This window comes from Palaemon carinicauda, chromosome 41 (assembly GCF_036898095.1).
Source record: "Palaemon carinicauda isolate YSFRI2023 chromosome 41, ASM3689809v2, whole genome shotgun sequence".
Classification (NCBI taxonomy): Eukaryota; Metazoa; Arthropoda; class Malacostraca; order Decapoda; family Palaemonidae; genus Palaemon; species Palaemon carinicauda.
Genome location: NC_090765.1, coordinates 43318997 through 43344472, shown reverse-complemented (window position 1 = coordinate 43344472; position 25476 = coordinate 43318997). Strand labels below are relative to the sequence as shown.

At 40.3% G+C, this 25476-nt stretch overlaps 1 protein-coding gene across 1 annotated transcript; it reads right to left on the bottom strand.

Annotated features, from left to right (window-relative positions):
* Positions 1-7126: 7126 nt before the first annotated feature.
* LOC137632554 (heat shock cognate 71 kDa protein) lies at positions 7127-15575 on the bottom strand. The gene is made up of 2 exons (XM_068364544.1): positions 15412-15575; positions 7127-9440 (listed from the first exon to the last, which is right to left on the bottom strand). The coding sequence occupies exon 2, from the start codon at positions 9431-9433 to the stop codon at positions 7481-7483; it is 1953 nt and encodes a 650-aa protein (XP_068220645.1). The 5' UTR covers positions 9434-9440; positions 15412-15575; the 3' UTR covers positions 7127-7480.
* Positions 15576-25476: the final 9901 nt, after the last annotated feature.

Here is a 25476-nt window from a genome sequence, read left to right as displayed (position 1 = left end):
TTTTGTAAATATTTTATACAGTATATTCATCATCATCTCCTACACCTATTGACGCAAAAGGCCTCGGTTAGATTTCGGCAGTTGCCTCAATCTTAAGCTTTTAATTCAATACTTCTCCATTCATCTCTCACTTCGTGCCTCTCAGTCCTCAGCCATGTAGGTCTGGATCTTCCAACTCTTCTAGTGCCTTGTGGAGCCCAGCTGAACGTTTGGTGAACTAATTTCTCTTGGGGAGTGCGAAGAGCATCCCCAAACCATCTCCATCTACCCATCATCATGAACTCATTCACATATGGCATGCGAGTAATCTCTCTTATAGTTTCATTTCTAATCCTGTCTTGCCATTCAACTCCCTATATCCTTCTGAGGGCTTTGTTCTCAAATCTATTAAATCTATTGGGGATTGTTTCACTGTCATACCATGACTCAAGTCCATAGAGTAGCGCCGATCTCACTAAACTGATATACCATATAGACTGATTTTTTTTATGTAATTTCAGGCAATTTGATTTCCAAATTTTACTTAACCTAGCCATTGCCTGAGATCATAGTTCCTAAATACTTAAATGATTCTACCTCATTAATCCTTTCTCCTTCCGATGATATTTCATCTTTCATTGCATACTCCATTCTCATCATCTCCGTCTTCTTCTATTTATCTTCAGTTCAACCTCGTGTGATATTTTATGCATTCTGGTAAGCAAGCATTGTAAATCTTGTAGCGTTCTGCTAACAAGCAAAGCATCATCATCATACTTTATATAAAATCAGCTAATTTCCCATTACCAATCCTTCTCCACCATTTACAACTATTATATGCATTACAGAATCCATGAGAAGAATAAACAACATAGGTGAAAACACATTCCTTTGGAGTACTCTGCTATTCACTGGAAATTCATTTGATAAGACTCCATTAATATTAACTTTGCACTTGCCATGCTCATGAACAGACTTAATCAAATTTACATATTTAAGGGGACTTCCATAATAATGCCGGACTTTCCATAAAATTGGCCGGTACACACTATCGAAGGCTTTTTCATAGTCCACAAATACCATTTTATATATTATTGAGTAAAATTATTGAGTTGTGATTTTACAGGTCTTGTGTCCTTTTTGTGGATTGTATACAGTAATAGCTTTCAAGCTATAGGTATAGAGCAATCTTGTAAACAATTTATGTAAAGTTCAGTTTTACTACTATGAAATCTTTTATTAAATCAATTGTTAGGCCATCTACTGCTGCTGTGCCTCTTTTCATACCTTATAATGCTTTTTTTACTTTTTTCTCGTTGATATTTCCATTTTCATCCTGTAGGCACCCTGTTACAAGTCTTCTCCTTTCTCAAGTGTTTCACTCAATTTCGGTCTGATTGTTGACAAATGTCCTGGGTTTTTAGTTTGCTTCCTTTCATTTCATCATGTAGCTTTGAGTACCTACTTTGTATTAATATACTAACCTCATCATATTTTTCTCTTATTACAGGAATGTTTACTTAATAAAAATTTGTTTTTCTCTCTCCTTATATTTAAATGACTTACTTTCACCATCCTATGGTTGTTGGACTTTTAACTTGTTTAAAACTGTTACATCTTTGACTAAATCAACTTTTTCATTGAGAATAAAATCTATATTCGGATTTTCGTTTCTCACGTCCATGTTCTGTTTATTTTCATGAAAAATCGTTAATGATTTTAAGTAAATTTCTTCGGTCATTCCCTTTGCCTATTGCAACTTTGCCTACTGCTTATTCTCCTTGCTTCTTTTGACCTAATTTGGATGGCTGATAATTAATCCTGTAATTCTATCACTAGTACTACAAAATGTTACCTTCTTGTTATTGAAGATAGCCTGGTCCTTGTGGCCAAGCACGGGCTCTTGCAATTATGCAGCTCATTGCATGTCAATTGCAAGATTTTTTTATTCCTCGTTACTTTCATGACCTCTGAAGCAAAATATATGGATTTTTAGCTCGTATATAAGATTCCCGTTCTCCTAATGGCACTAAATCGTACTATATCCCAATTTATTTATTTAAGCTCTAGTAACACAACTTACCAAGATAAATACAGTGCCTGTATTCAGGTTTTTCCCTCTTGAGGCTTAGTTGTCAATTGCAAGTATGCTTGGTTAACCAGCACTTTAAACGATAGATTCTTGTGTTTTCCTATTTCATAAGTACAATGGTATGGGTTGTATGAATCAGATTTTTACAGTAAGGCAGATATGCGAAAATATTTAGCAAAAGGTAAGGAGGTGTATGTTGCGTTTATGGATCTGGAGAAAACGTATGATAGGGAAGCAATGTGGAATGTGATGAGGTTATATGGAGTTGGTGGAAGGTTGTTGCAAGCAGTGAAAAGTTTCTACAAAGGTAGTGAAAGCATGTGTTAGGATAGGAAATGAAGTGAGTGATTGGTTTCCGGTGAGAGTGGGGCTGAGACAGGGATGTGTGATGTCACCGTGGTTGTTTAACTTGTATGTTGATGGAGTGGTGAGAGAGGTGAATGCTCGAGTGCTTGGACGAGGATTAAAACTGGTAGACGAAAATGACCATGAATGGGAGGTAAATCAGTTGTTGTTTGCGGATGATACTGTACTGGTTGCAGACACAGAAGAGAAGCTTGGCCGATTAGTGACTGAATTTGGAAGAGTGTGTGAGAGAAGGAAGTTGAGAGTTAATGTGGGTAAGAGTAAGGTTATGAGATGTACGAGAAGGGAAGGTGGTGCAAGGTTGAATGTCATGTTAAATGGAGAGTTACTTGAGGAGGTGGATCAGTTTAAGTACTTGGTGTCTGTTGTTGCAGCAAATGGTGGAGTGGAAGCAGATGTACGTCAGAGAGTGAATGAAGGTTGCAAAGTGTTGGGGGCAGTTAAGGGAGTAGTAAAAAATAGAGGGTTGGGCATGAATGTAAAGAGAGTTCTATATGAGAAAGTGATTGTACCAACTGTGATGTATGGATCGGAGTTGTGGGGAATGAAAGTGACGGAGAGACAGAAATTGAATGTGTTTGAGATGAAGTGTCTAAGGAGTATGGCTGGTGCATCTCGAGTAGATAGGGTTAGGAACGAAGTGGTGAGAGTGAGAACGGGTGTAAGAAATGAGTTAGCAGCCAGAGTGGATATGAATGTGTTGAGGTGGTTTGGCCATGTTGAGAGAATGGAAAATGGCTGTCTGCTAAAGAAGGTGATGAATGCAAGAGTAGATGGGAGAAGTACAAGAGGAAGGCCAAGGTTTGGGTGGATGGATGGAGTGAAGAAAGCTCAGGGTGAGAGGAGGATAGATGTGAGAGAGCGTGCTAGAAATAGGAATGAATGGCGAGCAATTGTGACGCAGTTCCGGTAGGCCCTGCTGCTGCCTCTGATGCCCGCGGAGGTAGCAGCAGTAGGGGATTCAGCATTATGAAGCTTCATCTGTGGTGGATAATGTGGGAGGGTGGGCTGTGGCACCCTAGCAGTACCATCTGAACTCGGTTGAGTCCCTTGTTAGGCTGGAGGAACGTAGAGAGTAGAGGTCCCCTTTTTGTTTTTGTTTAATTTGTTGATGTCGGCTACCCCCCAAAACTGGGGGAAGTGCCTTGGTATATGTATGTATGTATGTATGTATAAGTACAATACTTTTAATGTTGACATATAGTCTCTTAGCAATGTAAAAGGGTGTTGTTGATTGCTATTTTGTTAACTTCATTTAATTAGCAACCAGTTCTAATTGTTTTATTATATTCTTATGAAATATGAGCAAGGTTAACTTTAGGTATCTACACCTTGGCTAAGATAGGCTAGGCAAGCAACTCATTGGAGACTGCTTAGCTGGGTTAGTTTTAATTGTACTGCGGTCAATTTCTGGCTTAATGTTAGCTGAATCCTAACAGAGTGTTAATTAGCATGCCAGTCATATAACCTTGGAAAGTTTAGTACAGTACTGAGGGGGAGGATTAGTCTGCTTGAGTCAGCTGTATCATAGAGCTTCTTTAAAACTTATCATTTTCTTTACTGTAATCCCACATACAGTACATGATTGTATGAGAATACTTAATATTTTTGGATGGGGGAGATGTTAACGTCCTCCTGCAATTGGGTATATGACCATGAGGTGAGAGCTGAGCAGTCCATCAGTTGTTCTTAAAAGGTAGTTGTCGCTTCCATATTCATCTGATATGGGTATTGGAGGGAGAGAAGCGAGATATGGTAGAATCCTATATTATGTGAATCTCTTCCCATTTTAAGGCTGGGCAGGCTTAGGATGGACAACTGACAGTCTTATTGAAGTGAACACCTTACATAAGTTGGTATTCATGTCATAACCCTTTGTTTGAAACCCATTAAAGGAAAGGGTTGAAAGAGGTAATGGGCACCCTAAAAGCTTCTCTACCAAAAGAGGTTGCTGAAGAAGCCTAGGGATCTGTCACGAGACCACCTCTACGACCATTTTGGGCACCATCTGAGACATTACCTCGTATGTCTTTTCGAGATCATCTTGAAGTGTGTGATGGGGTTGACGGAATACTAGTCAAAGGAGGGCAAGTCCATGAATGGAATGCAATACCTTGAATGGAGAATTTACTCTGTCCAAGGTTGTCCCTCAAAAACTGCCACCTGTCACAATGACTTTGCAGGCATCACCCTACGGGTAGCAAGTCTGTATCTGCCCTCCCTAGCCGGATCTACAACGGCATCTACCCCTCCTTCGGCCAGAGAAGTGTCCTCTAACAACAAAAATTAGGGGTTTGATCCTGTCCCTAGAGGCAGATTGTTGTCTGCAAGTGTCACTGCTAAAATGGGGAAGGCTTTAGGAGCTATTTGTGATGCTGGGAGCTGTTGATCTCATAAAAAAGGCTAGTTTTATTTCTTTATTACTGCTACTTCTGAGGGAGGAAGATTGGGGTGGTCCACAACATGAGTTGTGCAAGTGTGGGGCCCAAAAGGTGGAAGGAAAGTTAGCTATCTTGTTGCTAGGTTTATCTGGAATGAGAGTTGTAGCATCAGGATCGATAGCCAAGAATACACTAGAGGAGACAATTTCTACAACTTGGACAATCTGCTGGATTGTAATGAATTTTCAATACCTGAAACCTTTTGTTTGACAAGGACACATTGAACCTATGTCAATTCAACATGTTGGATTGAGGAAAAATTTCATCGATAGCACAGTAACTTGGGCGTGTGGTGGGCCTCCAAGACCATCTAGTCATCGTGACTCGGTGAGAAAACTTAAGTGTGCTCTAAACGTCAGAACCAGAACATCGGTGGTGTTGGTTATGACCACCGGGATAGGACGAGGTTAATCATAAATTACCATTATAGGCAGTGGTGTAGGCGGCTCCTTTCAGTTACACGAGTAGGTTACTGTTTGAGAATGTGCATGGTTTCACCCTCTGCAGGGAACTGTCCGAGCTCGAAATCTGTAAGGAACAAGATCTATTTGTTATACTCCAACTAAAACACTTGTTCGTGGAAGCAGAATAATACTGTGGTCAGGTCTGTTTCCTTTCTGAAGGTAGATGTGTGTAGGCAGTGCCACCCAAGGAAAGGGGGTTTAAGTCTTGAATGCTTTCTTGTCATTTCTCTGAAAAACTAAAAAATTGGGCTTTGCTACTCTCAGCAGCTTGAGGTTTAGGTAGAATAAGTGTGTAGACCTTGGAACCGTGGATCTATTGTCTAGATCTGAACAAGTCATGGCTCATAAGCTAGAAGTTGGTCGATTCACATTGTTACGTGCTTGGCCCACAGCACTATCCAATCGTGCATCCGAGCGAGGGTGTTTTGAAATGGCGGTACATTCAGTTTACGCACCCGCACAATTGTGCATAGGAATGACAGCATGTTCTGCAATGTCAGCAAAGGCATCGAGTGAATGTTGTTATATGTGTGAGATGCAGAGCTGGATCACTCCACGCAGGGTTAGTTGACTAAAACTGGATTCACAGTCAAGCAGAGCTGAAAAGTTCTTTTAGGCGAGCCAAGTGATCTTTGTGGAGAAAAATTTAGAGCCTTGCAAGGCTCTCGGTGAACAAGGCAAATGAACCAGGGAATAACATGCACCTTCCGCACCGGCAGACATTTTTAACCCAATCAACTGGAGAATCCTCCGAATTTGAGGAATCTCCTTGGCTGTGAAATTCTGCAACAAAAGCTTCCCCGCCACTGAGCACAATACAGTAGTGTGAGGAGAATGATCTAGTATTATGAACATAACCTGGAAATGAGGATAAACTAAGGATATTGGTGTAGATATATGTTCAGGCTGAACCAGGGCATTGGCCAAAGAATGAAAATCAGGAATAAAATATTTACCATGCCCAACAGGCAATAAAAAGCATCAACACTATTAACCAATCTTTAAAGTTACTACCATCCTTCTTAAATAGTTACCAGGAATTCTGGTAAAGGACTGAAGTGAGAAAATGCACGAGGCACCTTCCATTTCTTTCCCCCAGGAGAGAAAAAGTTCCATTTCTTGGCCTTCTTACATGCAGCAAGCACAGTACTTGATCCACTGAACAGGTGGTCATTCCCTAATAACAACAACCTGGCAAATCAGAGGAACACTGCTTACCATGGAAATTTAGGCTTATGAAGGCTCAGTATGGGTGCCCTGAAACACCACTCATTCAAACTTTAAGTTGTGATTGTAAACTGGAAGAAGTGTGACAGCAACCAAGTTACGTTGAAGTGCTACCTCCAGTGGAGAAACCATAAGTAACCATAAAATATCATTTGTACAAATGACTCAAAGTTTGTATTTGTAAGAACAAATGTGGGTTATAGTACATTTTGAGTTCATGTTGTCCAAGTGAAAATTTCACGATTATTAAATTACATTTACAATTTGTAGAGCTTTCCTTGTGCAGTATTATTAATACCCATATTGTATGATCAATGTTGCTTGTTTTATAAAGTAGTAATTAGCAGTCGACATATACATTGGCATTATTCCATTTCAGAAAACCTTGGGCTAATAGGTAATTTGGCCCAGTTATGCTTACTCGAAATACATGATTATCACCAGTAGGAAACTAAGAATCTTCAATTCTTATATAGTTAAGATAATTTCTAATAAATGAGGGAGTGCCCAATTAGGGAACAATTAATATCATAAAATGGGTTATAAAAAGAAATGTGGTAACTGAAAAAATTTATTTTCCTTTAATGAAATACAGAAATTTTACATGTCCATTTTCATTTAATGAAATAAAAATTACTCGCAAAAAAAAAACCAGGATTAAATTGCTATTAGGTTATTTCATATTCCCGGATATTTACCAAGTGCTTCTATAGTACAACGTTTTTAATGTGTACCAAAATGTTCATGAAAACTTTCAAAATTCTACCCAAATAAATTAATATTCTTAAACAAAATGGAATGAAATAATTTGTCAAGGCAATCAGGTCACTTGCATATTCCAAAAAATTCTCCTACTGTAAAATTTGATTCAACTAAAAAAATTTAAAGGGAATCTTACAAAAATTCATAATTTAATCTACTTCCTCAATGGTTGGGCCAGAAGAACCACCACCACCAGGAGCAGCACCAGCTCCTGGAGCACCTGGGAAGCCACCTGGCATACCACCTGGTGGGGGTCCCCCAGCAGCCTGGTACATTTTTGTGATGATGGGATTGCAAATTTGCTCAATTTCCTTCAATTTATGTTCATACTCTTCTTTCTCTCCAAGTTGGTTGGAATCGAGCCATTTGATGGCATCATTGCAGGCCTCCATGATCTTGTTACGATCCTCTTCTGGCACCTTGTCCTTAAACTTGTCATCTTCAACAGTGGACTTCATGTTGAAGCAGTAAGACTCCAAACTGTTCTTTGCTGAAATGCGGTCACGTTGCTTCTCGTCGTCAGCCTTGTACTTCTCTGCTTCTTGGACCATGCGCTCGATTTCCTCTTTGCTCAAACGGCCCTTGTCGTTTGTGATTGTGATCTTGTTTTCCTTGCCAGTAGACTTGTCTGCAGCAGATACATTCAAAATGCCGTTGGCATCAATATCAAAGGTCACTTCAATCTGCGGCACTCCTCGTGGGGCTGGTGGAATACCAGACAGCTCAAACTTACCAAGAAGGTTGTTATCTTTGGTCATAGCACGCTCTCCTTCATATACTTGGATCAAGACACCAGGCTGATTGTCCGAGTAAGTGGTGAATGTCTGAGTCTGCTTGGTGGGAATTGTTGTGTTACGTTTGATTAGTGCAGTCATAACTCCTCCAGCTGTCTCAATACCAAGAGAAAGAGGTGTGACATCCAAGAGAAGCAGATCTTGCACAGCCTCAGACTTGTCACCACACAGGATTGCTGCCTGCACAGCAGCACCATAAGCAACAGCTTCATCTGGATTGATGGACTTATTCAGCTCTTTTCCATTGAAGAAATCTTGAAGCAACTTTTGTACCTTAGGGATCCTTGTGGATCCTCCAACCAGAACAATGTCATGAATCTGAGCTTTGTCCATCTTGGCATCTCGCAGGGATTTTTCTACAGGCTCAAGGGTACCACGGAACAGGTCACCACATAATTCCTCAAACCTGGCACGTGTAATGGATGTATAAAAATCAATGCCTTCATACAAAGAATCAATTTCAATACTAGCCTGGGCAGAGGCAGACAAGGTACGCTTTGCTCGTTCACAAGCTGTGCGCAGACGACGAAGAGCACGCTTGTTCTCAGAGGGATCCTTTTTGTACTTGCGCTTAAATTCTTGAGTGAAGTGATTTACCATTCTGTTATCGAAATCTTCACCACCCAAGTGGGTATCACCAGCAGTAGACTTCACCTCAAAAATACCATCCTCTATGGTTAGAATTGACACATCAAAAGTGCCACCACCAAGATCAAAGATCAAAACATTACGTTCTCCTCCAACTTTCTTGTCTAAACCATATGCAATGGCAGCAGCAGTAGGTTCATTAATTATCCTAAGTACATTCAAACCAGAGATTGTACCAGCATCTTTGGTGGCTTGACGTTGAGAATCATTGAAGTAGGCAGGCACTGTAACAACTGCATCTTTAACAGTACCTCCAAGGAATGCTTCAGCAGTTTCTTTCATCTTAATCAACACCATTGCAGAAATTTCTTCAGGGAAAAAGGTTTTAGTTTCACCCTTATAATCTACTTGAATTTTAGGTTTGGTATTATCATTAATGACAGTGAAGGGCCAGTGTTTCATATCAGACTGGACCACACCGTCATCAAACTTCCTGCCAATTAATCTCTTTGCATCGAAAACTGTGTTGTTGGGGTTCATGGCTACTTGATTTTTGGCTGCATCACCGATAAGGCGCTCCGTGTCTGTAAAGGCAACATAGGAAGGGGTGGTTCGGTTGCCTTGGTCATTGGCAATGATCTCCACTTTGCCATGCTGGAACACTCCAACACACGAGTAGGTGGTTCCTAAATCAATGCCAACAGCAGCTGACTTGGCCATGATGTTTCTGAAACAGAAATATTTAATTACACTACAGAAAAAACATTACATAATTAACACATACAACTACAGTTACTTTAAAAATTAAAGTTACAACACAGTATCAAATTAAAATTCAAAAGATTACAAATTACTCAACTTTTTTCTGACAATTACTCATCACATAATGAATACTCAGTGTGCAAAACTAAGAAATGGTCTCCTTTAAATAAAACTTAAAATTTGAAATTTTCCTATTTATACAAACATGAGACTTTTTTAGAGTAGAACCAAGACACAGCCCTTTCCAAACAGTCAGCTGGACACTAAAATAAATCAGGATAGTGAAGTTAGAAAACCAAATCACTGATGCTTGGAGCCACTCCAATGTCAGGACTGCAGCCCTCCATGAGGGGAGAGAGAATACAAAGCCAGTCATACTAGGCCATGTCAAAACTGCTTTATTTTACAGGATGCTTCTCATCCCATGAGGTAGCTAGATTAGATATTTGCTAGTCCTTGTGGAAATACTAATGGATATTTTGCTAGAAGTTGATTGCTTGAAGCTAATAGGTCCAATCTTAACCTTAGATTATAGATGGTTACCCTCAGATCATCCAATAAAACACCAATAATATTTTAGTTACGATATTAATCATGTTAAGTAGAGACAACCCAGGGTACAGAAGTGTGTTTGATATTCAATATGAAAGCGTAACGCTGAAATCAAGCCAATGTTAACAATCAAACTGATGCATGAACATAAATCCTTACAAGGCTGCTGTATTTTGTGTATACATCTATGTAACGTATTGAAAATAACATTTTGGTACTCTTTATATCAATAATGTACTTTTAATTTTGTGAATGCTTTCATACCATTTTTAACACCACATACTTTTTTTTAGGTTTGCACAACCGTTGTAATAGGCAGATACCGCCAAGTGATATAAAAAGGGCCCATCACATGCATAAGGTCTGCCCAGGTAACGTCCTTGCCACAAAATTAAACCCATCCGCTGGACTTAGACTTTTGGTAGGTCTACTGCCTTTCCTTACTTCAGTCTTTTTAAACTGTGACAATGGTATTATGAGCAACAACTAAAAATGACCTGCATTGCAAGAAAATATTTTTACATAACACATGCGCAAGGCCTTGACCCTTCTACTTGTCCACCCTGACCAAGACAGCTGTTGAGCCTCTATTCCTGTTAACATGTTAAGGTTAGTCAACACCCAAATATTTCTAGTCTAGGACATTCTCTTCTATAATAGGGGAAATTTTAGTCCTGCTTCAAACCCTCAAAACATACCAATTCCAACTTAAATTGTGTTCAAATTCTGTCCTTTCTGATGAAATCAGTGCAAGGTTCAAATCATGTTGTGATCTTTATGCAGTTTTACAAAGAGCTCCAATCCTGGGTTTACAATAGTTCTGGTGTAATGGTCTGTTCCCCCCCCGGGGGGGGGGGGGGGGGGTTATGGACCAGGATAAATATCCCCCAGGGGTTACTTTGTCCCAGCATAATAATCCCCCTCTGGCCCGATTCCCCCTTGCCTTGATGGAGGTAACCATTGTTTCAGGAGGGGGGGGGGGGGACAGACCATTACACCAGGACGTATATCATTAATTTCTTTAATTAAAAATTTTTTAAAAATGTTTTTAGAGTGCGCAGTGCAACATTACCTCTTGCCAGTACAAGTTTGTGACCTGGGAAGGGGTTCCAAAAGCTTGCCCCGGCAAGGGGTTGTGACCCGGTTACTTCTAGGTTAGGTTAGGTGGGTTTGTTATGTTCTATACCCCTTTGTACCTTTTTATATTTTGTGTAAAGGGTATATAGGAAAATGCTTTCAAATACACGTCAATACTATCGTAGCATTGCATGCTACCGTTAGCAATGGCATCATGACGTTGGTAACATTGTACACACATGTATATTCCTAATATTTTGTCAAAGGAAGGGTGGGGGAGAAATGGCCTGGGGGGGGGGATATCTAAGGCCTCAAATTCCCCCACACAGGCCATGTCTCCCCCACCCTCCCTTTGACAAAATAATAGGAATATACATGTATATACAATGTTACGCAACGTCACGATGCCATTGCTCACGGTAGCATGCAATGCTACGATAATATAAACGTGTATTTGAAGCATTTTCCCATATACCCTCTACACAAAATATAAAAAGGTACAAAGTGATACAGAACAAACCCACCTAACCTAACCTAGGCTGTGTATCATTAGTAACGTTGCTAATGTTTCCGTTCTCAGTACATACGTGAGTGAAGTGACATGGAATTTCAAAGTCATTATATTTAAGCATTTTAACAATATAAGACATTTAAACATTATAACAGGAAATATATGTTTTCCAGTGGAAAATAAGGTGTCTGTAGTTTTTGGGGACAGGGCGATATCTTTCTTATTACTAGCCAAATCGTATTTCAGTATGGGGAAGATGTTCTTTACAATGATCTAACATACCATATGATGATGTTATTTTATCATTTTGAATAATAGCATAATTTACCTTTACCATGGCAATATTTTCTAAGTTCAGCACGGTCCGAACGAAAGTCATGGGTAGCTCCTGCTTAGTTTCCAACTTTCCCGATAGATAGAGCCCGTGTCATCCCAGTCTAAGAAACGTTCGGTTTTACGATTTAATACTGTCACGTCAATCTACATATTAACCCTTTGTTAAGTTTGTAGTTTTTAGGGACACGTCATTTATAGTGACATTTGATACTGCTAGGATAATTATCATGAAAGATTAGGTTAGAGAAAGGGATTGTTTCCTGCCCGACTATTAACACCCGTTTGGCGGCGCTCGGTTCGCCTATCAGCTGGTCGCGCAAGCATGAACAGTTTTCGATGTTCGGACTTATGTTTTCGCTAATTCCAACAATCTTCATTTTAACCTCTTGTTAAGATTGTTATTTCCCGTTGGGGCGCGTCCCGAAATTATGCCGAATACTAATTTGTTTTATATACAAACAGAGGTTAGGTTATCCAACATCTAGTTAAGATATTTCGGTAGATAAAGCCAGTGTCAAACAAAGCAACCGAACTAAGCCTTTCGTTGGCCGCGTGATTTCAAATTTTTAATCCCCCACCACATGACCCGAGATTGACCTGGAGTCGACCCTTTCCAACTCTGACCACCATGATGGATAGACGTATTTTGTACAGTTTCTCTTTGAGTGATGTTGAGTTTATCTCCCATATTGATCAAATTGATGCGATTAAGACTCAGGTATATAAGTATATACATCAACGTGATTTTACTCGTGTTACCCCCGAATTCTTCCACTATTCATTTCGTGAAGGCCCAAGAACCCGAGGATTTTGGTTTTAGCAACATCGAATATTAAGGTAAGCCTGGGTAACTTTTTTATTATGACAATGTGGATAGATATAATTTTGAGTGCTGCCCAAAGCTTTTTTTGTGTAGGAGAGACTTACTTAGCCCCCGGGTAGGAGTAGTGACCTGGGAACTACTAGGTTTGGTTAGGTTGTGTTTGTGGGGTTTGTTATGTTAGCGACAGTGTTTGGGGGGTCGCAAGGGGGCGTTAGCCCTCCCCGTGTTAGTTCACGAGGAAGGTAAGGACGCGGCTTGTAGGTCAGGTTGGTAGGGGTAGTGACCTGGGAACTACTAGGTTTGGTTAGGTTGTGTTTGTGGGGTTTGTATGTTAGCGACAGTGTTTGGGGGGTCGCAAGGGGGCGTTAGCCCTCCCCGTGTTAGTTCACAAGGAAGGTAAGGACGCGGCTTGTAGGTCAGGTTAGGAGGGGTTATGTTGGGTTAGTTGGTCATTTTTCTCGCACGTTTCAGACATCCATGACCAGAGTGGTCCTAGTATGTAGATTGTGGGGACAAGCATTTACAAAACTAGTTTATTAGATATTTCATTTCGGGACCATTCCCGTGAAAATTAGCCGATTTTGGCCTTTTATTACTCGATTTTCGGCGGGTTAAAGGCCTGTCCCCAATAACTACAAAGGCTCCGAAAATAATGTTATTTAACCGGTTTTCACCTCCATTTCATGGGTAATAACAGCAACCAGTTCGGCTACTTTGAGTTAGTCGAATTGGTTGTTCTGTTGGTGTGCGGTTGAAATTCGGTCAAATCACATTATTTACTACTAGAAAACATATTTCCTGTTCGAAATCAGAATCTGTAATTGAGTAAAACTTAAACAAATTTTCCTGCTAAACTGGTAAGAACATTTTCTATAATTAAAAATTAAAGTTCTTCCTATAAATCTCCCATTGTGGATAAGGGTAGTTGGGTCCTCGACATTTTTCCCATTTATCTACTAGCCATCTCTGCTAAAGTGCAACTTTGTATCACTTGGCAGAAAAAAGGACCAGTAAGACCATGTCTAATTATGCCAGATAAGCAAGGCATGGCCAGGAAAAATAGAATATTAATTAATGCTAGTTCTGATTGGCAGGAGTCGTGAGTGACTGACACAACCCCAAATTCATTGTTAATGGTAAAGTGTAGATATAATTATAAGGCATATGTCAACAATAGTGGTTTGGGAGAGGTCCCTTTCTAAATGTTTAATATGCATTTCCGTTTTGGACATTTGTAGCCATTTTTATTAGAAAGTTCTAGAACTTAATACTACTTCTGTGGGTGGGTTCCTATGGAAATTTGAGGCCAAATTAAAAAATACGTGGTTCCCTGTATACCTACTGGTAAACCTTTCCAGTTTTATTCATTTTTTCAATTATTAGCGGTTTCGAATGTTAAACCGTGCTTTTGAAGTGGTTTTATAGCAAACAAACATCAATCTGAGACAATAAGATACATTTGCGGTATTAGTCGCAAATTTTATATGTACTTCATTTATTTTTTAAACATTCGAAGTATTGTAACATTACTATAACCTAAAAACCATGATTTTCCTCCAGTTAGAACCATCAGTTACGGCCAAACAGCAACGGATATACCTTGTATCTTTCTGAATGGATGTCAATAGCGCAAAAAATTCCGCCAGAAAAAATTATAAAAACTTTTAAACAATGCGGCTGTTTATGCAATTTCATGGTTTACTTTCATACATCAGAAACCCTGCTTAATATTTTCATATATTTAACTATTTAACTATATAATCTATAATTCATATAAATTTTCATCAGAAATAAACTTGAAAACCCTGTAGGGCGGCGGCCATTTTCCAAGATGGCGAATGAAGCTCGGGGTGGCCTGATATCCCGCCCTTCTTGTTTTCAACAAATTATAAGTAGTTTTTGTTGGTCAAGAATTTGCCAATATTTATATAAATGGGCTCTTTGCCGTCGCCACTAGGAAACTCCCAACATTCTCAGGGACGTTTTCACATAAAGTTGGCAACACTGAGTCACAAAGGAATTGACCGGGAAAACACGTGAGCCGTAACAACAGGGACGTTCATTCATGACTTCAATCCGGTTTGATATAAAAAAAAAAAAAAATTCTTACAAAAACATTTGACTGGAGTCTACAGTGACCTTAACCTTATATATTAACTAAGCATCAACAGATTCAACAGTCGCCAAGACCTTAAATTGTTTAAATTTATTCTATAGGAAACTGTACTTTGATTTCAAATTAAACGTACAAATAAGGAATTTACTTCTAGCCAGGAAATTTTCCAAGCCACGACTGATCTCAAGACTGCCCGATCTTGTCAGCCATAAGAAACACGTGACGCATGGGTGGAAGAAAATCAATAAAGAAATGACCGGACAAGCAGAAATTCTAATTCAGCGGAAATTTGATAACACCATATAGAGTAAATTAACGTAGTTACATTCTGTATATGATAAGCGTAGACCGGGTACAGTATAACATGGGCAGTATATCGACCGGTTAAATCTCCATACATAACTCCCTTCAAATAAGGGTTTAAAAAGTTATCACTTGTCTGAACGTACGTAAGTCACAGAACGGCTAGAAAAAATCACAAATAATAACCCTTTCGCGATATAAAATGTACACAAACTTACTTTTAATGTAAAAGATGGAATGATACAAGAGCAGGAATTTTTCGCCACACCCTTCTTATACGGCAGATGTTGTTCGTATGGCGGGATTTGTGTCGTGGAGTGGACTCCCTGCGAGCTGGAGCGGTGGGTGTAGAGCCAGGCTTCCCAACTGGAAAGAAATCCCTAGACAAATATCACATTTCCCCCAACAATTTAATCAGACCGTAGTGGTGTTATATGCTCTGTATCGTATGATTGTATGTTATGTATTTTCTTTCTCATTGTAAATCTTTTATCAAATCATAAAAACTGTAATTTGGCTATTTTGACTGATACAGTAGCGATTTCTTAAACTTAAAAAACTAAAAAAAAAAAAAAATTGCAAGCCATCCACAATAATTGATTTCATACAAAACTTGAAATCCAAGTAAAATTGACTCGGTAATTAGGCCAACAATAAGTTTTAATATTTTTTTTAGATGTTTAAGAAAAGTGAGTAAATGGAACAAACAAAAGTGAACCAGTAATGTCTGCTATGCCACATGAATAGCCCAATTCCTCCCATCACGTTCCATGGAATTCCATATGCATATCAATTTAGCGCTTGACTGTATATTACACATTCGTCACCATGTTATTGTCCTATCCCATTATCTGATAACGGAATGACTGATGTTTTAAATTGCTTAGAATCCTTTGTTTATTCTCGGAATTTTAATTTACCAACGATAAATTTCCCCCAAATAATTCTAAGAGAATCGGAAAATTACCCAGATTTTCCCCTAAACATGACTGACTTCTAAAGCTTGTCCCCCAAACCCATAGAATTTCTGGGGTACAAATTCCCTAAGATTGGCAAGCCTGGTCCAGCGGCGGGGGAGGATGAATCCTAACCCGGTGGTGGAAGAGAGTTGCATCATCCGAAACGATAATGATTAGAAATGGATATATATTAGTAACGTAAATGACCAAATATTGTAACATTGAACTGATCGAAATATATATAAATATGCAAACCTTTAATTTCCTTGTATGCTTTAATATTTAATCCACAAGATAAAAATAAGCTCAAAGTTTCTGGTTTCAACTAGCTGGATTGTGCATGTTGATTATCAAACCTTTATATTAAAACCGTTGAAATAAAATCATTATATCGTGCATTTAGATATTCGAAATGGAAACAATGGTTTGTTACGAAGAAAGAAGAATCCAAAATCAATAGATGAGTGATCGAGCCAACTGGCGGAAGCCATCGCCATGTCCCCCGCACGAGAGTTCAGGAACGTTTAGAACATTCTGGAACACCGAACCAGATAACGTTAACCGAACATTCTCTCTCTCTCTCTCTCTCTCTCTCTCTCTCTCTCTCTCTCTCTCTCTCTCTCTCTCTCTCTCTCTCTCTCTCTCTCTCTCTCTCTCCTCGAATGATGAATAAATTTAGTTTTTAATATCGAATGCATTCTGCCTCAGTAACTAAACAAAGCTGATCATGACTCAAGTCAAGTGTGCTCAAGTGACGAAACGCCCGTAAAACATAAATCAATCTCTCTCTCTCTCTCTCTCTCTCTCTCTCTCTCTCTCTCTCTCTCTCTCTCTCTCTCTCTCTCTCTCTCTCTCTCTCTCTCTCTCTTCTATATATATATATATATATATATATATATATATATATATATATATATATATATATATATATATATATATATATATATATATATATATATATATATATATATACCTATATATATATATATGTATATATATATATATATATATATATATATATATATATATATATATATAGGTATATATACTATATATATATATATATATATATATATATATATATATATATATATATATATATATAAAGAGGAACATATTCAAAACACAGGAAAGGGGAATAATGGGACAGAGGCAAATTTGCCTTGTATGCTAGTACAATTATATATATAAAAAAGATGTAATAAAGTACCAATAGAAAAACGTTTTGGAAAAGTATTTCTATATATTGTGGTTTGATCAATTGTTATAAACTTGACAGAAACTGAAATACAGATGCTAGCCTACATATGATAGAAATAGGGTAGGCCTATAAAGGAAAAGATTAGGTACTGCTAAAAGCACGGGTATTACTACATTCAAGGGGGATATAGACAGCCATGAAAATAGAGGTAATAGATATGAAGTTGCAGAACCCTGGATTGGAAAAGAAGTTAAAAGAATGACTAAGGCAGAATTAATATCAAGACTATAAAATGGGATAATGAGAAATGGAAATCAGATCAAAGGTGCCGGTGTATTTTCACGACTGATCTTTTGGCATGAATAAAAAGTTTTCTCAATATTGATTGAGTCAATCATGTACCCTCACAATGTTAATAGTCCATATTTATTTAGTTCCTCATTAGGCTTCATATAGATATTATTACCTTACATTTCAGTTGTATTGTATTTTGCTTTGATGAGAGATAAAAAGGCGTTGCGATAAAGGACTGGTATAAGAGGAGACATTAATATAGCCACGGATATCTGTTGCCTTAAAACTGAGTGCGACTAATAATATTAAGGGTTTTTTTTTAAGGACGGATAGTGAAGTATCTCTTGCATGCAAATGTCTTCGAGGAACTGAAAACTAGTATGAACGAATGCATTGGAATTGCCGGAAATGGATTCAGCATAGGCAATGTATGCTAAAAAAAAATATCAATGGCATCATGTTTCAGGGGCAAATGGAAATTGCAACAGGACTCTGTTGACATTTATCATCACCATCATCATCATCTCCTACGCCTATTGACGCGAAGGGCCTCAGATTTCGCCAGTCGTCTCTATCTTGAGCTTTTAATTGAATACTTCTTTCATCATCTACTTCGCACTAGCTAATCTCTCTTGGGGAGTGCGAAGAGCATGCCCAAACCATCTCCATCTACCCCTCATCATAATCTCATCAAAATATAGCACTCGAGTGATCTCTCTTATAGTTTCAATTCTAATCCTTGTCCTCCCATTTAACTCCCAATATCCTTCTGAGGGCTTTGTTCTTAAATCTTTTAAATCTATTGGAGATTGTTTCATGTCATACCATGACTCATGTCCATAGAGTAACGCCGATCTCACTAAACTGAAATGCATCCATCCATATACCAAGGCACTTCCCCCAATTTTAGGGGGTAGCCGACACCAACAATGAAACAAAACAAAAAGGGGACCTCTACTCTCTATGTTCCTTCAGCCTAATCAGGGACTCAACCGAGTACAGCTGGTACTGCTAGGGTGCCACAGCCCAACCTCCCACATTTCCACCACAGATGAAGCTTCATAATGCTGACTCCCCTACTGCTGCTACCTCCGCGGTCATCTAAGGCACCGGAGGAAGCAGCAGGGCCTACTGGAACTGCGTCACAATCGCTCGCCATTCATTCCTATTTCTAGCACGCTCTCTTGCCTCTCTCACATCTATCCTCCTATCACCCAGAGCTTTCTTCACAACATCCATCCACCCAAACCTTGGCCTTCCTCTTGTACTTCTCCCATCATCTCTTGCATTCATCACCTTCTTTAGCAGACAACCATTTTCCATTCTCTCAACATGGCCAAACCACCTCAACACATTCATATCCACTCTAGCCGCTAACTCATTTCTTACACCCGTTCTCTCCCTCACCACTTCGTTCCTAACCCTATCTACTCGAGATACACCAGCCATACTCCTTAGACACTTCATCTCAAACACATTCAATTTCTGTCTCTCCATCACTTTCATTCCCCATAACTCCGATCCATACATCACAGTTGGTACAATCACTTTCTCATATAGAACTCTCTTTACATTCATGTCCAACCCTCTATTTTTTACTACTCCCTTAACTGCCCCCAACACTTTGCAACCTTCATTCACTCTCTGACGTACATCTGCTTCCACTCCACCATTTGCTGCAACAATAGACCCCAAGTACTTAAACTGATCCACCTCCTCAAGTAACTCTCCATTCAACATGACATTCAACCTTGCACCACCTTCCCTTCTCGTACATCTCATAACCTTACTCTTACCCACATTAACTCTCAACTTCCTTCTCTCACACACTCTTCCAAATTCTGTCACTAGTCGGCCAAGCTTTTCTTCTGTGTCTGCAACCAGTACAGTATCATCTGCAAACAACAACTGATTTAACTCCCATTCATGGTCATTCTCGTCTACCAGTTTTAATCCTCGTCCAAGCACTCGAGCATTCACCTCTCTCACCACTCCATCAACTGAAATATAGACTGATTTTTATATGTAATGTTAGGCGATTTGATTTCCAAATTTTACTTATCCTAGCCATTGTCTGATTTGCTTTTTTTTTTTCAATCTTTCACCAAACCCTAATTCTAAAGACCCTGTATTGGAGATAATAGTTCCTAAATACTTAAATGATTCTTCCTCATTAATCCTTTCTCCTTTCAATGATATTTCATCTTCCATTGCATACTCCGTTCTCATAATTTCTATCTTTCTTCTATTTATCATCAGCCCAACCTCGTGTGATATTTCCTGCATTCTGGTAAGCAAGCTTTGCAAATCCTGTGGTGTTCTGCTAACAAGGACAGCATCATCAACATACTCTAGGTCTGCTAAAATCCTATCAACAATCCTGTCCAATCCTTCTCCACCATCTCAGACTTCTACACATTACAAAATCCATGAGGGGGATAAACAACATACGCAACAACACATTTCCCTGGAGTACTCTGCTGTTCACTGGAAATTCATTTGTTAAGACTCCATTAACATTAACTTTGCACTTGCTATGCTCATGAGCAGACTTAATCAAATTTACATATTTAAGAGGAATTCCATAATAACGCAGGACTTTCCACAAAATTGGCCGGTGCACACTTTCAAGGGCTTTTTCATAGTCCACAAATGCCATCTAAAAAGGATTTCTAAATTCTACGCACAGCTGTGCATGTCTCAAAATGAAAATGTGGTCAGTGTAACTTCTACCTTTTCTAAAGCCTTTTCTTCTGGAGAGAACGATTGATGAAAAGCTGAGAGATGAACAAGCAGGATATATATATATATATATATATATATATATATATATATATATATATATATATATATATATATATATATGTGTGTGTGTGTGTGTGTGTGTGTGTGTGTGTCAGCTCCTCCTGTCTTTGGGAACTTCTCTATATTTCTCCAAAATTGTTAATATTGTTCATGGAGGGGCACCTTTAGAAAGCAAAACGAACTTAGAAATAGAAAAAAAAAACAAGCGGGAGAAAGAAATTATAGAATAAATGTATGACAATGTTTTTGCATCAGTTATATTTCAGAGCAAGAGCAAATTTATTGAATCTAATTATTAAGAATAGACTCAGGTGTGAGTGTAACTAATCTATGAAAATATAGAGATGTCATATTACCCATTTTTGTTAAAAGACGTGAATCAATTGAGCTCCAACAGCCATATGAAGGAGACTTAAATCAAACAGTAGGGGATATTTATATCGAAATTAAAGCTGAAATTATTAAATAGATTTTATATTGAATGTGGAGTTAAGGAAAAAATAATTAAAGAGAGAAAAAACTAAATGACATAACAAGAACATTAGAGGCGCGGTTACAGAGGCCATTCCACGTTTCTCTAACTACTAAGTTTATAACATCCATGCATGTGAAAAGATGTGTTTAGTTACGATAGTGTAAATAAGAACTAATTAAGAAGTAATTGCTCGTAGTGCTCTGCAAAATATACGCATATATGCGTATAAAATTGTGAATGTTTTAATCATAACGTAAAGGATAAACAGCAGCCGTTTTGAAAGCCGAAGCTTGTAGGTAAGATATTTTGTATTGACTGTTAAGACAATCACCTGTCACGTAGGCTACCAATAGCAATAATAATAAATTGTAGTTAACGAACTCGCAAAAAAAATTAGATGCAAAAATGGATAAAAGAAACCACCCTAGGAATTTCATATATCTCTCTGATTGGTGTGAGAAATAGCTTAAGTGAACACGAAAGTATGAGCGGGCTAGGATAAAAGTTACAGTTTGGACATAAAACTTAACCAATTGCTGTTGTGGGTTGACCAAATAACAAAATTAGGTAAAGTTTTACTTACTGTCAGGAAAGGTTACCCCGACGGTAAGTACAGTAATGCCCAATATTCACGGTAAAGCATAAACTTAGGAAAGTAGCTCAAACTTGAATATCGGTGACCCTTGACCCATGCCAATGTGCCAATTGTGTGAGAGTGTTATGGCCAGAGGGTATGAATATCATCTTCTTCTTCTTTGTCAGCATCTTTTCCCACTTTTACGTGGGGTCGATGTTTCTGGCCAGTTTTCTCCATCTACTTCTGTCCCACACTTCATCACTGGTTAATCCCTTTAATCGAAGGTCATCCTTGATACAGTCCATCCACCTTCGCTTTGGTCTCCCTCTCCTTCTCGTTCCGTGTACCTCCATTTCCATCACTCTCTTCCCAATATACTGTTCACCTCTTCTCATGACATGACCATACCCACTCAGTCTACTTTCTTGGATCTTATCTGATAGTTCTCTAACTCTTGTGGTACCCCAAATTACCTCATTCTGTATCTTATCTCTTCTTGTCACCCCTGGTAAATGGGGAGGGTTGGCGGCAGGAAAGGCCTCCGGCCATGAAAAATTAGCCAAAACCAATATGGCCAGAAGGTATGAATATGCCGGGGTTTAATAAGCGTAAAGGGTTTTATTATAGTTAAGGACAGAAAAAGCTTTTCTACTAAAAGACAGGTGTTTCCTATAGAAAAAAATGTCTTCAAAAACACATTTTTCAATATTAAACTTACCCGATAATCATGTAGCTGTCAACTCCGTTGCCCGACAGAATTCTATGGAGGGATACGCCAGCTATCACAATACTAGAAGGGGGTGTACTTACCAGCGCCACCTGTGGCCAGGTACTCAAGTACTTCTTGTTGACACCTCCTCAATTATTCCTCTGTCGTGCTTCCGGCAAGACGTTCTGGGATACGCTTATGGTCTTCGAGTTTATTCACGGATATTTGGTGAAGTATTCTCTCAGATTAACGGCTGTCGCTTTACTGGAAACCTTCTTATATTAGCTAGATAGCTTTTATATAGTCCTGATTAACGGTTAACGATTTTTGCTTGTTTTTGGAACCCCCTTTGGCTAACTCTTTGGATTCAAGATGTCTGACATTTCGCAAGCCCCCTCCCATAGACGATGTAGGTCTTGCAATAGGCGTATTCCGAAGGCCTCGGTAGATCCTCACACCGCTTGTTCTGACTGTAGGGACAGACCCTGTCAGTTAGAAAATCGATGTGAGGAATGCGCCGGACTTTCGGAATTGGAATTTGTCCGTCTTTTAAAATATTCAACTAAGTTAGAGAGAGGTAGAGTTAGGAGGAGTTCTTCTCATTCTTCACTGTTTTCCTCACCTCATGATCCCCTACCTTTTCCTACCCCTGTAGTGGCTACCCCCGAACCTACTGTGTGCCCTCCGCCTGATATGTCAGTTGTTTTGCGTGCTATTCAGGCTTTAGGCGATAAAGTAGAGTCAGTGGTAAGTGACCATAAGTCTCTGATGGCCGAAGTTAAAGAACTGAAGGTCAAGAGTGCAGTGGGTGGAGTTAGTGCCAGTGCTGTGACGAGTGCTAGTGTCGGTGCAGTGCCAAGTGCTAGTGTTAGTGCCAGTGTGGTGCGTGAGGATTTTTCTGTGCGAGCCAGTCGTCCTCCCAGTCCGGGACCTCTTGCAAGCTCCCATGCCCAGGGGAGAAGCAATGTCGAAGGGCATAAGGGTTCGGCAGGCCTTGTTAGGCGCACAGAACTATCCTCGGTGGTTGCGGGCGTGTCTTCCAAAGACCGTCACTCCCACCTGCAGACGATTGAGCCCGTCTTTATCTCGTCCGCTGATCAACTGTCAGGGAAGAAACGTTGGTCTCAGGTCTCGAGACCGCTTAAACGTAGAGTCCAGTCCGCGAGTGCTCAGCCAGGTTGCAGTCATTGGCTCAGCTCTGACTCGCCTCAGTCATCTGTCGACTGTACTCCGCCCAAGAGGAGTAAGGTTCTGCCACAACAGAGCTCGACTGTTAAGGCTTTACCTCAGTCTACCATCGTTTCTGCCGATCCCAAGTGGACTCTGCTTCAGTCCATGCAAGCACAGCTTTCGGACTTGATGCGTGAGTGTCGGGCTGAGAGTGTTGCACCTCCGCCTCCGCCTACACTCCCTCCGCCTGTTCTCGCTCCGCCTGCGCTCGCCCCGCCTGCGCTCGCTCCGCCTGGTCGCAGCACCATCTGCCAGGCGTACGATGTTGAGCCACTTTCTGAGTTCGCTGTTCCCAGTGGTGTTCAGCCTCAGCCTTCTTTAAGGCAACCTTTACTTTGGGATCAGGAGGATTATTCCACTCTTCCTCCGCCTCCCCTTGCTGCTCCACCAGTGGTGCAACTCTCGGTTGAGGTACAACAACCTCTCCCGTCCATGAGTCAGTCTCCTCAGCTCTCGCTGCAGCGAGCTCAACCCTCCTCAAGGCAAGCTCCTCTACACCCTGGACTTGCGCCTAAGGAGCCTCAGCTTGCGAGAACTTTACCTTGTTCTGCGCAGCCTCAACCTCATCATGCTCCGCTCATATCACAGGAACAGGAACGTGCTACTCCGCCTCCTTCCTCCGCTCAGCAAGCGCAATCCTTGGGTTCAACCTCTCTTGCTAGGAGTCAACCTCCTCCACCCATGCGCCTTTCTTCTGCTTCGTCTGTTGTTCAGCCTTTGCAGTCTGAGCCTCAGGTTTTCCCTCAACAGTTACTGGAAGAGGAAACCACTGTGATTGTTCCTACCCGTTCTGACTCTGCGGTTCAGCATTCTTGTCCGATCTCTTCGCTACACTCTGGTGATGAGGTGTCGGATGATGAGGAGGCTCACCTTAATCAGACGTGGACGAATCCAAGCTTTCTCCACAGTCTATTGATTTTCGTAAGGTCTTGGCTCTACTCAGGGAGATTTACCCAGACCACTTTGTCTCTGCTATTCCCCGCTCTCCGCCATCTGAGTTTTCGCTGGGCGTACAACAAGCTAAGTCCACCTATACTAAGCTTGTCCTAGCTAGATCCTCTAAGAGGGCTTTAAGGATCTTAGGGGAGTGGCTGCAGTCTAAACAACACCTTGGCAAGACTTCCTTCATGTTCCCGCCAACGAAGCTCACTTCGAAAGCGAGCGTTTGGTATGCCACAGGGGAAGCACCAGGCTTGGGAGTACCTGCCTCTGCCCAGGCTGACTTCTCAAGTCTGGTAGACTCGCCTCGGAGAACTGCTATGAGGCGCTCGAAGGTTTGTTGGACCTTCTCAGACCTGGATCACTTACTGAAAGGGATGTTCAGAGCATTTGAAATGTTCAACTTTCTCGACTGGTGCCTGGGGGCCCTCAGCAAGAAAACCTCTCCTGCGGACAAAGATTCTGCCATGCTTTTAATGTCCTGCATGGATAAGGCCATCAGAGATGGATCGGGCGAGCTAGCGTCGATGTTTGTATCAGGGGTGTTGAAGAAAAGGGAACAACTGTGTACCTTCCTTTCCGCCAGCATTACACCTTGCCAACGGTCACAACTCCTTTTTGCTCCGCTCTCGAAGTTCCTCTTTCCCGAAGAGCTAGTTAAGGACTTGTCTGCTGCCCTGATACAAAAGGATACGCACGATCTTGTAGCCTCATCGGCTCGTAAGTCTAAGGTTGCCACCTCAGTCCCCAAGACTTATCGCTCCCCAGTGGCTGATACCCCTGCTACGAGGTTCATACCGCCCTTTCGTGGTAGAGCCCCCAGCCGAGGAAGCTCCCGTCCAGACTCTCACAGGAGCAAGTCTAGGAAAGGATCCAGGACATCTAAAGGAAAAAACTGACTCTCCGTTTCTCCAGACAACAGTAGGAGCCAGACTCAAGATCTTCTGGCGAGCCTGGGAGAAGAGAGGTGCAGACGCACAGTCTGTCAGTTGGCTGAGGAACGGTTACAGGATTCCATTCTGCCTCAAACCACCTCTGACCACATCGCCCATCAACCTCTCTCCCAACTACAAAGAAGAGGACAAGAGGCTAGC

Excerpts from the sequence above, each read along its gene's own strand:
- LOC137632554 (XM_068364544.1), bottom strand. The coding sequence starts at position 9,433 with ATGGCCAAGTCAGCTGCTGTTGGCATTGATTTAGGAACCACCTACTCG.